Here is a 15,114-nt window from a genome sequence, read left to right as displayed (position 1 = left end):
TTCACCAGATATGCGATATGCAAATATTTTCTCCCATTTTGTGGGCTGCCTATTCATTTTTTTTAATAATGTCGTTGGATGTACAAAAATTTTTTTAAACAAAGTTCCAATATATTTTTTGTTTTTTTGTTCATGTTTTTGGTGTCATTTCTAAGAGTGTATTACCAAATTCAAGGTTGTCAAGATTTACTGCATTTTCTGCTAAGAATGTTTTGTGTGTATCTCCTATACTTAGGTTTCTGATTCATTCTGAGTTAACTTTTGTATGTGATGTGAGGTTGGGGTCCAGCTTTATACTTTTGCATATGGGCATTCAGTTGTCCCAGGACCATTTTTTGAAGATTATTTTTTTTCCCATTGAATAGGTTTGGCACTCTTGTCAAAGATCAGTTCTCTTCCACTGGTCCGAATATCTACCCTTGTAGCAGTACCACACTGCTTTGATTGTGGTAGCTTTATAGTAAGTAAGTAAGTCCTTCAACTTTGTTCCCGTTTTCAAGATTTTTTTTTTTTGGCACTTTGGGCTCCCTTATAATTTTATATGAATTTGAGGATAGGCTTTAAACATGTCTACAAAGAAGGCTGGATTTTATTTATTTATTTATTTTGACTGTGCTGGGTCTGTGGCTGCACTGCCTTTTCTCTAGTTGCTGAAAGTGGGGGCTACTCTGTGTGTGTCGGGGGGGCTTCCCGTTGTGGTGGCTTCTCATTGCAGAGCATGGGCTCTGGGGCATACAGGCTTCAGAAGTTACTGCCCATGGGCTTAGCAGTTGTGGCTCCCAGGCAGTAGAGCACAGGCTTAATAGTGGTGACACATGGACTTAGTTGCTCTCCGGTGTATTTCTCTCAGTGATGTTTTATAATTTTCAGTGGACAAGTTTTTTACCTCCTTAGTTAACTTTATTTTTAGGTATTTTCCTAGCATCTATAAGATGCTATTTTAAATGGAATTGCTTTCTTAATTTTCTTTTTGATCTGTTCATTGTTGGTGTATAAAAACAGAACTGATTTTTATTTGTTGCTCATGTACCCTGCAACTTAGCACAGCTGAAAGCCGAGAACTCTGGTAGCTTTCTTGTGGATTCTTTGGTTTTTCTCCATGTAAGATCATGTCATCTGCAAATAGAGAGTTTTACTTCTTCCTTTCCAATTTAGATGCTTTTATTTTTTTTCTCTTTTATAATTTCTCTGGTTAGAACTTCCAGTACAGGGTTGAATAGCAGTAGTGAAAGTGGGCAGCTTTGTCTTGTTCTTATCTTTCAGTCTTTCGCCACTGAGTATAATTTTAGCTCTGCATTTTTCATAGATACTCTCTGTCATGGCAGGGAGTTCTATTCATAGTTTTATGAGTGTTGATCTGAATTTTAAATTTTATTAGATTTTTATGTAGATTACATTTAAATTAAATCACATGTGACTTGATATTTTATGCAGTTTTCGATCTCTGCAAGTCATCTTCCCATTCTACTTTTTTTCCTCTCTTTTTTTTCCCCTCTGTGATTAGTCTTCTTGATAGAATCTTCTTTTGGGGTTACATGGCTTGCAGGATCTTAGTTCCCCAACTAGGGGATCAAACCCAGGCCCCAGCAGTGAAAGTGCAAGTCCTAACCACTGGAGCTTAGGGAATTCCCAAGATTCCTTTGTTACTAGTTGTTAATAATCCTTAGCATTTCCCTAAAGAGATAAGATACACTAATTTTTGTCTTAAAGCTAATTATGTTTAAGAGTAGAGCCCTTCCTCATTAGTTTAGTTGACTAGGTGTGTATATATATATATATATATATATATGTGTGTGTATATATATATATATATATATATGTATATATGTACATATATCTCTCTCCTCTCGAGTGGACACACCTGAGAGAACTTTATATTAGAAGAGAGTGAGGACCCAGAATGTGTTCTTCAGGTATAGTGCTAACTTATTTCGAAAGCCACTGGTTCTGAAAAGAGTAAGCCAGTTAGGAAATGTTGTTACTAACGTTTAGCAGTCTGCGGCCTGAGGAAGAGAGAGAGTTTCATAACCCTGTGACCTGTCAAATACTGATTTCCCTTCCAGAGATCTCAGCCTTGGCTTACTATTGTTTTCCTTTTCTAGGTAATCAAATGAATTTCCTTCATGTGTTAGAACTTTTCTTTGCTTCTTTCATTTTTATAGAAATGGCACTCCTAAGACATTAACTAAGATAATGGGGTTCTTGCCATCTGCTTGCTGCCCTACTCCATAATGAATTTTCTCTGTATTAAATTTGCTCCTTAATTCTAGTTCATTTATTTATTCTTTTGATTTTTTTTCAAACATTTTATGAACTACTTCTGACATACAAAAAGACAAGAAATAATAAATGAACACCTGTGTTTATGTAGCCCAGATTACAAGATAAAATATTGCCAGTAGAGCCAAAACTTTTGTATATCCCCCTTCCTATCACAACTACCCCTCTCTTTCAGACGTTAGTTTCAAATAGTCTCTCATTAAAAAAAACAAAAACAAAAACACAGTTTTCCTTCAGACACTAAAAGCAGGTGTCCTAATGTTGAAGAAGAAAAATATTAGGTTACTTCTTGCCTTTTCTTCTCTAACTTGAGATTGTATTCCCCCCATTTGAAAAGGGTGGAATTCTCAGGTTTCTCCACAAACCTAAAACACCTTAAGAAATCTTCCATGTATGACAGTGAAAATGACTATTTGGTGACTAAGAAGAGAAGGAAATGGGCTAAGGCCCATTCTAGTCCATCCTGTCCGTCACCCGGAGAATATCCACAGGTCTGAGTTCCACCTTTGTCTCGTGGATTTTTTAAAACCTGCTGTTCTTAAGCAGCCGTAGTCGCAGGTTCTGCAAATGGTCCTTTTATTTATCTATTTTGATACTGCTTATGAGCAGCACTTTTTAAAAAATCCACGAGACAAATGTGGAACACTGACCTGTGAAGGTTCTCCTGGTGACAGACAGGATGGACTGGGATGAGACGTAGCTGAGTCCTCAGTATCTACCAACTCTGTGGCTTACAGAAATCTCCTGGGAGTTGCCTAGACCACTTAGAAGTGAATAGACTATCCCTCTTTTACTTTCTTTCCAAATAACCCATTACCCTTAGGCTTTTTCCCTCACCTACTCATTCTAGCTACCTCTCACTTTCGTTACAGAGGACCTAAAGAGTAATCTTAGGCCTAAGTTGTTTAAAGAAGAATCAGGAGATTTTTAATTAAAATTTTGACATTGTGATTATTACAAGTAGAACACATTTTTAACTACCAGTAAAAATATCTGCTGTCTAGGGGGAAATGGGGTTAAACCTGGTAAGAAGGATAGCTTGCTGTGGAAATAACTAATTGTCATAATGTGGTAAGTTTTGCTTTGCTCTGCTTACATAGTTACTTGAAGTTCCTTCTGGCCTTAACTGCCTGGACAAATTGTAGTGGCCTTACTGTAGCTGGTATTATTGGAAGACTGACCTGTATTTCAGTGGATTTGCCAGCTCTTGGAGAACCAATGGTGATTTCTTCTGAAGTTTGCAGCTTTGCCTTTCTTGATCCAAGTGCTTTTAGCTACTAAGTAGGTTTTTATTTTGCACTGTGTGTTTACTAATCTCCTAAGTATCGACTGTCATGCTGTACCCGCTCTCTTTATCTGTACCCCTTATGCTCTCATCGCACTGTAGACTCTTTAGAGTGTAAACATTTCAGATGACCATTTGCATATGAAATGAAGCAACTTTTCTTGACTTTTTTGTATATAGACTTCCCATTAGAGTATAGTTAATTCTAGATTTTTGAGGGCAAGAAAGAGGGGTGGAGTTGCTTTGAAAAGTCTATTACAGGAAGACCTTTCAAGTTAATATTTATTGAGCTATTCAGTGGAAGGTGCTAAAGATAAGATGGTACCTGTCCTCCAAACCAGAATGATCATACTTAGCAGAACGTGAGTTACAGGAGTCGTTTGAATGAAGGTCTGTTCTCTACTTATAAAACAAGACAGAGTGAACAGATACTGTAATAGAGTATAAATAAGTTAGGGAGAAGAAGCAGAGATTAATTCAAGTTCAAGATATGCAGGAAGACTTCATGGCAGAGTTCTTGTTTGAGCAGGACTTTGAAAAGTAAATAAGGAGAGGAAAGGTATGCTAGGAGGGGAGAATGGAGGGTATTGCTGTTTATGACTTCCATAAATAAGAAGGTGGAAACTTAAAAGTGCCTGGAATATTTAGTGTGAGTTGAAACATTGAGTGCATGAAGGAATAATAGTTTGAGGGAAGAGTCAGGAAAAACTCTTGATGCCAAATCAGCAAAGTCTGTGAACTTGAAGTTGAGGATTCAGGGCTTTACTTTATTCTTCAGCCCTGAGATTGTTTCTTACTGGCTGAGGTGGAAAAGGACCTGGGGTCCCCCAAATCATTGCTCTCATGACCACTGTGACCAGTAGGAGTGGCTTACTTTTCAGGTATATTGGGGTGAAGGTAAGATTCTTGAGAAACCCACAGCCCAGAGTCTTCCTCAGTGGGGGCATAAAACTTGACTCTCTAAAGTAGTTCAGTTTTTTCCCTCAGTATTGAAATTTTAGCCTCTAGAACACATTCATTTTTGCCCTCTACAAAGAACAAAATTCTCTCCTATTCTTTTTTCTAATTTAATTTTTATTTTATATTGGATTATAGTTGTTTTATAATGTTATTCTCTACTGTTCTAATTCAGAAGTAACTTCTGTGAGTGGGCTCCCCTGTCCGTGGAATTCTCCAGGCAAGAATACTGGAGTGGGTGGCTGTTCCCTCCTCCAGGGGATCTTCCCAACCCAGGGATCAAACCTGTGTCTCCTGCATTGCAGGCAGATTCTTTATCATCTGAGCCACCGCAGAAGCCCTTCTGAGAGTGGACTTGCTGTTAATTTATTTTCTTATAGAACATAAATTGTTTGGGTCTGGGATAGGATTCTGTACTTAAAGGGCCACCTAGTAAATATTTCAGGCTTTGGGAACCATACAGCTTTGCCACATAAGGTGAAAGCAGCCGAATGGCTTGGTTGTGTTCCAGTGCAGCTTGATTTGCTGACTCTTGTCTAGAATTTTCTTGTATTTAAGCCAATTTCATATCTGGAGGGGGAAAAAGAATAGGGCAAGTTACTATTGCATAACCAGTTCCTGTAACTCCGGCAGCTATGGTTCACAGTGGCCATTATCTTTTGCACTGCACTGCCTTCTTACGTCTAATCGTAAACAAGTCCTCTCTTCCATTCTCCTCCTCTCCATCTTGCTGTACCTTCTCGAATATTTTGAGTGCTGAGCATGTAGCAGATGGTAGTCTGAGCACTGGGGACGAGTGGTGAGCAGGCAGAGTAGCCCCTCTCTCAGATCAGTGGAGGTGACAGCCAGTAGCAGACAAAGCAGTTACAGATGTGAGGAGCTCACGCATTGTGCTGAGAGGGAGGGTGACCAGGAAGGCAGTGCCTCTTCTGTAGCGTAGGGGACGCTTCTCTGAGGAAGTGAAGGTTAAGCTGAGGCCCGAAGTTGAGAACGAGCTAATCCTGCAAAACCTGACAGGTTTTTTTATGGCAAGAGTCAGGAGATAGTCATCCTCTCTTCCTTTTCCCTCTGAATGTCAGTGTAGACATGGCATGGATAACATTTAAAGTTTCATTAAAAAAAAAAATACTGAGAGTTATAAGATTTTTTTCCTTTTTAGCTTTATAGGCAAGGCTAAAAGCAGTCAGAGTAAGTGGAAAGTTTCTGACTTCTGGTCAGTATATGCACATACATAATGAGTATGCATAGAAGAATTGGCTGCACAGTAAAGGTTTGGGTGTTGTGGCCTGTTATGTAGAGCTCGGGGGGTGTGTGAGGTCTGTCAGTACATTTCTGTAAGGTCGAAGCCTCCTGTGCCCTGTGTTACTGCCGCACTCCTGAAGGACGTGTGCTGCAGTGGGGTGGTGGGGCCCTCTGCTGGCCATTGTCGCTCACAGTCCTCTGCCTGCCACAGCCAGGGAGGGTCTCGGGAGGACGTCTCAACTGGTTAGGCCCTGGATCTTTGCAGGTCCCTGCCATATTACAGGCTCCTTAGGTCAAGCCTTAGAGGAATATTCACAGGTAGGCTTATGTATATCCCTAACTCCGGCGCTCTCTGCTGCTCTCTTCTCTGTGGCCCTCTGCTGACTGGTGTTCTTCGCTTGACTGGCTCCTGGTGCTTTGGTGGAAGGGGAGGTAGGTGTGGGCTGAGCGTATGGACTGAGTGCTGCTTATATGTTTTCACCTGCTGTCTTTGGCAGCTAAGTACCCAGCTACAGCTGCTTAACTCTACTGACAGGGGATGTTGACAGATGCACAAAATAAATATAAGTCGGGTATGTGTGTGGTAGCTTTTGAAAATTTGTACAGGAGGAGCATGTTCTACTTGAAGTGACCGTCCTGCCGAAACCTTGACCTAGATCAGTTCACCATTTTGGCTTGGTTTGGGGTTTTAAGTTTTTGTTATTGGGGTGTTTTGTTTGTTTGTTTTGTTTGTTTTTCATTTTTATTTTGTCCCAACATTTTCCTTTATAGTCCACCATTAGATATTGATCAGTTGAAGCTCATTTTAAGACTCGTTGGAACCCCAGGGGCTGAGCTTTTGAAGAAAATCTCCTCAGAGTCTGTGAGTTGCTGCCTTGATTGTAATTATCTGCCCTGTTGGGAGCCTCTGCCACTTCCCTTCTGTCAATCTGTACTTTGACCTGGGTATGTTTGTAAGCACATGTGCCCTTTGTGTGCTGACTCCAGGATGAGGTGTGTGTGTGTACGTGTACCTGCCTGCTCACATGCATGAGTGTGTTTTGTTTTCTCTCTGGGTATAGTACTGGAGCATGGGAGCTTGTGTTGGGCAGTAGTATCACAGTAAGTGAGATTTGAGACTCTGATTCATTCCAGGAGATGGAAAATGTGTTGTCTCCATTCTCCAGCCCTGACATCATCTTTCTCAAAGTTTCACTCAAGGGCTGCTTTCACTTTTTTGGTTAGTATTTATCCTCAAAGCATGAGCTTTACCGTCTGTCAGTCTAGCTTTCTCACTAAAAGAATGGAAAGTGCGTTGCCTGCACTCTCTTCCCCTTTCCCAGGAGTTACTTGCTTTTTATTGCTTTAGAATAAGACAACTTGCACATCCTGGGTAAGGTGTCTGTTCTCCACAGGGGTCGGTATCTACCCAGTCTCCAGACCGTCAGAGGTAACATCCCCACTGCTTACGCCTCGGATCCACAGGATGAGGGTTGTAAATCCTTCTCCCACAGCCTGCCTGTGTAATTACAAGTTTGAGTACCCTGAGAAAAAGCTTTGGAGCTAATGCCTTCCTGCTTCTAAGCAGGCATTTAGAGAGAAGCCATGGGAATGTGAGTCTGGCTTACTTGGGCTTACTTGGTCATTTCCTTGGGCCACAGGCATGAGAGAAACTAGGAAAGCCCAGTCTTTCTCCCTTTTCCCATCTGTCTGCTGCCAGGCAGTTGGATAAAAGGGAAAAAGAGCTGTGAAGCCAAGCTCCAGCTGTGCCTTCTGGATTCTCCTCCCAGTGTTTCCGACTGAAGGATTCCTTTGCCCTGTTGGAAAGACTGCTGGGTAGCCAGAGGCAGACTTTTCATTGGTTTCATTTACTTATTTAAGATGAGGAAGCAGAAGCACAGGAAGACTGGGACTTGCCCAAGTCACGCACTGAGTCACTTGACAGAGCTGAGTTTACATCCCAGATGTTCTGATAACATGTTCTAAACTTTAATCTCATCCGATTGCACGCTGTTTTGAAAGTCATTGTCAGTTATTGACCAGAGTGTCAGCCAGAAGGAGTGTTTTCTTTTGGCTTTTTGAAATGCAGGAGCTGGATTGGAGTGAACCAAAGAAGAGATGAGACGATGCTTAGAGAGGATGGTGCCTTTCTGTTTTAAATGCTTTTGCTTAGAAAGATTGTCTAATAGAGAGGACACAGGGGCAAGGGAAAGAGGTTAGGGAGGAGCTCAGTTTATTACTGAAGAGTGCTCATGAGACTGAGACAGCAGATGCATCCTCTGTCTGGAGATGTCCACTAGCAGTTCTTTCTCAGTCTTCTCACCCACCCTTAGCCATCTGCCCTATAGATGTGTGCTGTTAGAAGAAAAAGGGTGGGTTTAAAATGATAGTATTTACCTGTTGTAATCCATTTTTTATGTGAAATAGGGTGCATCATACATTTCAACATCTCTTGCATAGAGTTGAGCATAATAAAATTGAGTATCAGAATACAGAAGTTAAATAACACTGCATTGAATATAGGGATAAGAAAATGTGGGGTTTTTTTCTCCTACGTAGTTACAGTGAGTGCATAAAAAGTAATTTAAACATGGAGATTAATTTGATGTTAGTAATACTGCTCAAGTATCAGTTTATCTTAGAAGCACATGATGTGTGAAACATGATGTCTACATAGCAAAGCCAAGTGAGTAAAATTGTTTAAAGCTTTTCAACATGAAAAGAAAAACATATTAGTGAAGGAATATAGTAAACAGAGAAAGCCAATAGGTATTTTCCTTACTCCTGAAAAGTAGTGAAGTGATGCCATTATTATTGATTGATGGAATTCAGTCAGTAAATACTAGGACATTCTGAATAAGAGAGTACAGTAATAGTTGGACTGACTGAGAACAAGTTAGCATGTGCCGTGAGAAAAGGGGTAATGAGTCATGATGGGTGTCCAGAGAATATTTTTTGGTTGGTGACCCAATACCTAAAGTAATCAGTGAAAGGACAAAAATAAAAAATAAATCATGTGAAGAAAACAAAAGCCCTTTCACTGACTCACTCTCAAAATTTTTGCTGAAAATATTCCTGAACTCCTGACAAAAATGGGATATAATAACCTATTTGACTAAAGAAGACCCCAAAAAACACCACGGAAATGTACAGACCAAGTTATTGTTCATAGAAAAGAGAGAAATGGCAGGATTTTAACATTTTAAAACCCAGCTGATACTACTATTGCTGGTTTAGTTCGTGACCCCCTTTTGTTTTTCTCTTAGCATGCAGAGTACTCTTTTGTTTTGTAATTTGTTGAGAGGTAAACCTGAATTTATTGAGAATGTGTTGGAAGAACTTCACACCATCTTTTGGATTTGCTGGCCTGTCTTTGGGCCAGGAAGCGTGAGAGGCAGGGTGGAGCCGTGGCTCCAGCTCTTTCCTAACAGCCAGCCTTAAACATGTGTTTGTAGTAATCTGACCACTAAGGAATTTAAGTTCTGAGGATGAGCTCAACTGGAAAGATCATTGAGAGAAGCCACAAAGAAGTGAAATTATGTGATTACGGTACTTACTGAAAATGGTGCTACAAGAGAAGGAGGGAGTTAATAAATACCAAGAAAGGGAATATGGAAAGGTTTTTATTATGCTGAGGATTTTAAAAATCGCACCACTCTGCTTTAACAGCAGCACATGTTAAGCTAACAGTTCTTGTGGTTGTTAAAATTGATGGGCCAGCTAAAAGAGAGCAGGTTAGAGTGCAGCGTACCTACATCTGCGTACATTTGGAAAACCTCAGCATTCTTCCTTTGTCAGAGCAGATACTCAGTGTTTTGCCAGCTTCCTCCCGGATGTTTTTTGAGCGAAGTCAGTCTGTTCACCTGTTAAAAGAGGCTTGTAGGAGAAATCATTGTGGCATGCTGTAATACCGTCAGCAGCTGTGACTTCTGTTTTGTCTCTGCTGTTAGCTTCTCATTTTCCCCCACTTCCCCTTCACTTACCACTGTGTGTTTGTGGCATGTATTTTAAAAGTATCACTAACTACTGTCCTTGAAGCTTGGCCTTGCGTGTCAACACACATACCACCTTGGTCTTACATTAGGAGGGGTGGTATTTTAGAGAATCACCAGAACCTGTGCCACAGAAATTTAACCTGTACTTGAAATGGTTACACTGGACATTTTATTTTGTCTGAAGTTGAATCAAAATGTTCTGAATCTTCTTCATTTATCCCACAAGCAAACAGGTTGTGGCCATCAGTACTCGAAAACAGTTCTCTGGCTGGCATCCCAGATCAAGGGGCAGTCTCTTTCCAGGGACTGTAAATATTTAATATTAAAGATAATGCTAAAACCAAAAAAAAGTTTTTCTTCTGCACTTGGCCCATCACTGGCTCCACGGCTACTAACTCTCACGCCGTTCACAGATGCATGCTTTCACATGCAGCCTTGGCTCTACCTGGGTTGGGTGGGGTGGGTGGGAATAGATTTTTTGTTTGGGGGTGGCTTTTTGGCCTTTTCTAAAACTTTTTGAGTTGAAAGTTGTTTTTTGCACTGTATGCTTAACAATGCCCTTGACTAGGCATCTTAAGATATTAACCAGCTTCAGCAGATTATGCGTCTGACGGGGACTCCCCCTGCTTATCTCATTAACAGGATGCCAAGCCATGAGGTGAGAACAAATTGACTGTGCAGAAGTATCTAATTCAGAAGGCCACATTAGCATTTTATTGCCACTGTATAACCAACACAGATTGTAACGTCACTGAATGTTTGCATGCTCCCCTAGGGCGACTAAGGCAAAGACTGCCTATGTGCTATTACAACACTTGACGTTTGGGATTAAAATGTCACCCAGTCCTGTGAATGGAGAATATAATGTATAGGCTTGTACCTAGAAAATGATGTTATTTATGAATTTAGTGCTCAGGAGGAGGTTTGTGTTTTCCTAGGGTCCTATGCCTACAGTCAGGGTATGCTACCATCAAATAATTTTTAACTGGAGGTGTATTAACTGAAGGCCGTTAGCATGTTTTCCTATTTATCCATTGTCTTAATGACTAAAAGAAGAGCCTTTATTTAAAAACACCTATAAACTATCTAATGCTGAAAAGTTCTATATTTAAGATAAAATATGCAAATAACATAGAAAACTATGAACACTTAGCATTGGGTGCCTTTTTTTTTTTACCAATGCTTGACTGCTTAATATGTCTCCTTTTACCATCAGAGGTGATTGGGGCACTTCTTTGTAAGATGTCCGTAATCTTTCTGGGAATCAGATTGGCCACGTGGCTTTATTCAGATAGTCTTTTTATTTATCTTATTAGAGGCAAGACTGTTCTCTGTATGACGTGGTCTCTCTCACTTCTGTTTTCCCTTTCTTCTTTTATCTATATGCTCAAGTAGGAAGGGATAACAGGCTTGTCAGTAGTTCAATTCCTAGAGCTTTCTTTTCAAATTGAAATGATTCTCAACTGCTTCTCAAAGTGGGCCTCTCCTGTTTGCTCTGCACACAGTGTTTAAGAAGGTGAAGTTATTAAGAGGAACAAACTACTATGTATAAAAGAAAGCTACAAGGATAAATACAGCATAACTCTTCATGGAATATAATTTATAAGAAGTCTGAATCACTGTTATAGACCTGAAACTAATATTATATATATAAATATTAGAGAACTAATTTATATATATATGTAAATTTTAAAAAATTTAAAAAGATGAAGTTGCCATAGCAGCTAGAACTTTTTCTAACCTTGTTATGTGTGTGTATATACATACATACATAAATATACATGTATACCTTTACTGTTGAGCTGTATTAAAAACAGGAATTTCAAGGAGGTAGTTTAGATTTAAAGAAGTTTTACCTCAGCTACTTGGACTGATCATGAGATTTTTTTTCTTTGACACAGGGAAGGTCATAGATTTTATAGCTAATACCTGAAGCACGCATTTATGAACCATTTGTATTTATATGATTATTCTCAAGACCAGTTTTTATTTTTGCCTTTATTAAGAGCTATCAGTCCTTGAAAGTATTTTAGCACCTTGAGTTCCTTAGAATAAAGTCCAGAAATTATCAAGTTGAAACATCCTTAGAAAACGAGAGCAGGCTTTCCTTTCTAAAGGCAACAGTGATAGCAGCTGGTGTTTATTTGAGCTCTGCCTCTGAACCCAAGTGCAGCGCTAAGGAGGGTATTGGTTTGTTATCTCAAGTCCTCCCTTCAGCCCTTTGAGGTTAGCACTGTTGTTAATCCCACTTCATAGATGAAGAACTCAAGACTTAAAAGAGAGTAAGTAATTCAAGTCTGTCCCACCCCAAGAACCAAACATTATAAAATCTGAATTTGTATATAAATGTTCTTCTGTGTCAAAATTTTACTTGGAAGCTCTCTCACTAGTTTTATCTTGCTTGAGTATCACGATAACCATATGATATAGGCAAGCCAAATACTAGTATCTAATAGTAATACTAATATTTTACAGATGAGGTCATTGATATGCTAGTTAAGACTTGCCCAAGAAGATGTATCTTATAAGTGGTAGGGGAAAGATTTCTGCCTAAGCTGTGTAACTTATAATCCACTATTCTTTATTACTCAGACCTCTTAGCATAATATAAAGCTTATGTTTATTTCCTTGTTACCAAAAATATTTTGTTAACAAGGTTTAATACTGACATCCTTTTAATATACTAAGCGTCCCTGCCGAGATCAGCTCATCAAAAGATGGTTGATCTTAGACTTTCTTTGGGAATACTAAACCCTATGCCAACTTCAGCTTTTTTAGGAAGACTGTCTCAGGAAGGGCTGCTTCTTAGATATCTTGGCCTCATCGTTTTAAACTTCGTGTGACCAGAATGCTGATGAAAGGGAACTTAGCTGGTTAGCACTTTTGTTCATTTGAAGTTTTAACTGAGAGATAGCAGGAATAAATAAAGATGGTGATGGTAAACAAGAACGTTAGGATGGCAGTGAGAGAGAAGTCTGTGGTGAATAGCAACAGCATTCATGAACATTGAAGCCAACAGACTTTGTCAGTTACCACTTGCTCTATGACAGGACCAGGAATCTTTGAAAGCAGTAAATATTGAACAAAATATTGAAAAAATATTGAACAAAGCAATTTTTGAAAACCCTTTGTTTTACAGGCAAGAAACTACATTCAGTCTTTGACCCAGATGCCGAAGATGAACTTTGCAAATGTATTTATTGGTGCCAATCCCTTGGGTAAGTTGACTGTATCCTTGTCTTGTGGATATTGAATTGGCTGTGACATAAGTTAGGGATCCTTTTGACTAACACTGTTAATTAAATCTCGGAAGGTGATAAATAGTGCTGTGTTATCCATGTTTGTACTGTCAGGTTGTTTATCTCATGACATGCTTATATCAAAAATACATGATCACAGAATTTGATGGGGGAAATAAGCGGGAACAGTGAAGAAAGGAGAGAAAGCAAGGGGAACGCTGGGAGAAGAGACTGAGCGACATGGAAGAGAAGCAGAGGGAAGCCTGTGACTCGGTTGCCACTGCCGCTGTTGCCGGTCTCTGCGCTGAGGCTGGAAACAGCTGAAGCACAGAGGGTGGTTGGCGGCCCCACTCGGGCACCCTGCAGTGTGGCGCCCCCTGCCTGCAGCTCCCCAGCGCTGCAGAGCCTGTCGCCCTCGCGTCCTTTTTCCTTCCCCTTCCTCTGTTGCCTTCAGACACCTAGCCATTTGCGTCCTTTTCCCTTCCCCTTCCTCTGTTGCCTTCAGACACCTAGCCATTCTCTCTTCTTCGTGAAGCTTTGAAGAATGGCTCCATCTTCCTTCCTATCACCACCATTTCCAGGGTCTTTGGCAAAGGGGCGTGACAGTGGCAGCTGCAGGATGTGTACTGCCTTGGCTGAAAAGGAGCTGCTTCGTTCCTTAAAACTGGGGGCTGGTGTGTACTTCTTTTGGTCCCCAAAAGTGGCATTGCCTGAGGTTCTAATCCCCTGACTCTAGGAAAAGATGAGGGACAGTGCTCTCCAAAGAAAGGCAGTGCCAAAGAACATTCAAACCACTGTACGGCTGAGCTCATTTCACATGCTAGGAAGGTTATGGTCAAAATCACGCAAGCTAGGCTTCAGCAGTACGCGAACTAAGAACTTCTAGGTGGACAAGCTGGGTTCAGAAAACACAGAGGAACTGGAGATTAAATTGCCAACATTCATTGGATCCTGGAGAAAGCAAGAGGATTCCAATAAAACATGTACTTTCTACTTCATTGACTATGCTGAAGCCTCTTTGATTGTGTGGATCTCAACAAACCATGGGAAATTCTTAAAGAGATGGGAATACCAGACCACCTTACCTGTCTCCTGAGAAACCTGTATGCAATTCAAGAAGCAACTGTTAGAACCAGATATGGAACAAATGACTGGTTCAAAATTAAAGAGTATGACAAGTCTGTATATTGTCACCCTGCTTATTTAACTTACATGCAGAGTACATCATGCAAAATGCCAGGCTGGATGAATCATAAAAGCTGGAATTCAAAGATTGCCCAGAGAAGTAATCAACAACCTCAGAGATGCAGATGTTGCCACTCTAATGGCAGAAAGTGACGAGGAACTAAAGAGCCTCTTAATGAGGGTGAAAGAAGAAGGTGAAAAAGCTGGCTTGAAACTCAGCATTCAAAAAACTAAGATCATGGCATCTTGTCCCATTATTTCCTGGCAGATAGGAGTGGAAACAGTAGCAGATTTTATTTTCTTAGGCTCCAAAATCACTGTGGACTGTGGCTGCAGCTGTGAAATTAAAAGATGCTTACTCCTTAGAAGAACAGCTGTGACAAACCTAGACACTATATTAAAAAGCAGAGACGTCACTTTGCCAACAAAGACCCGTGTAGTCAAAGCTATGGTTTTTCCAGTAGTCAAGTACAGGTGTGAGAGTTGGACTATAAAGAAAGCTGAGCGCCAAAGACTTGATGCTTTTGAACTGTGGTGTTGGAGAAGATTTTGAGAGTCCCTTGGCCTTCAAGGAGATCCAGCCAATCCATCCTAAAGGAAATCAGTCCTGAGTATTCATTGGAAGGACTGATGCTGAAGCTCCAATATTCTGGCCACCTGATGCAAAGAACCAACTCTTTAGAAAAGCCCCTGATGCTGGGAAAGATTGAAGGCCAAAGGAGAAGGGGGCAGCAGAGGATGAGAAGGTTAGATAGCATCACCAACTCAATGGACATGAACTTGAGCAAACTCCAGGAGATAGTGGAGGACAGAGGAGTCTGACCTGCTGTAGTCACAGTCGGACACAGCTTAGGGACTGAACAACAGCAACGTGGAAAAATCAGACATGGCCCTCCCTATGACGAGAGTGGAGCAGTGCTGTGAAAATAGAACAGTCAACCTTCTTATTTTC

At 40.4% G+C, this 15,114-nt stretch overlaps 1 protein-coding gene across 3 annotated transcripts in view; it reads left to right on the top strand.

Moving 5' to 3' along the window:
- Window positions 1–15,114, top strand: part of MAPK14 (mitogen-activated protein kinase 14) — a 73,453-nt gene that overhangs the window by 51,898 nt on the left and 6,441 nt on the right. For all 3 annotated transcript variants that reach the window (XR_008200105.1, XM_052647786.1, XM_052647787.1), the window contains exons 9-10: window positions 6,547–6,626; window positions 12,878–12,956. Coding sequence is in view for 2 of the 3 variants with exons in the window: in XM_052647786.1 (XP_052503746.1) it covers window positions 6,547–6,626; window positions 12,878–12,956 (159 nt within the window). In the remaining variant the exon portion in view is untranslated. The remainder of the gene's footprint in view (window positions 1–6,546; window positions 6,627–12,877; window positions 12,957–15,114) is intronic.

This window comes from Budorcas taxicolor, chromosome 11 (genome assembly GCF_023091745.1).
Source record: "Budorcas taxicolor isolate Tak-1 chromosome 11, Takin1.1, whole genome shotgun sequence".
NCBI classification, from domain to species: domain Eukaryota; kingdom Metazoa; phylum Chordata; class Mammalia; order Artiodactyla; family Bovidae; genus Budorcas; species Budorcas taxicolor.
The sequence above is the reverse complement of the archived record's forward strand: the minus strand, read 5'-3'. Positions and strand labels throughout refer to the sequence as shown.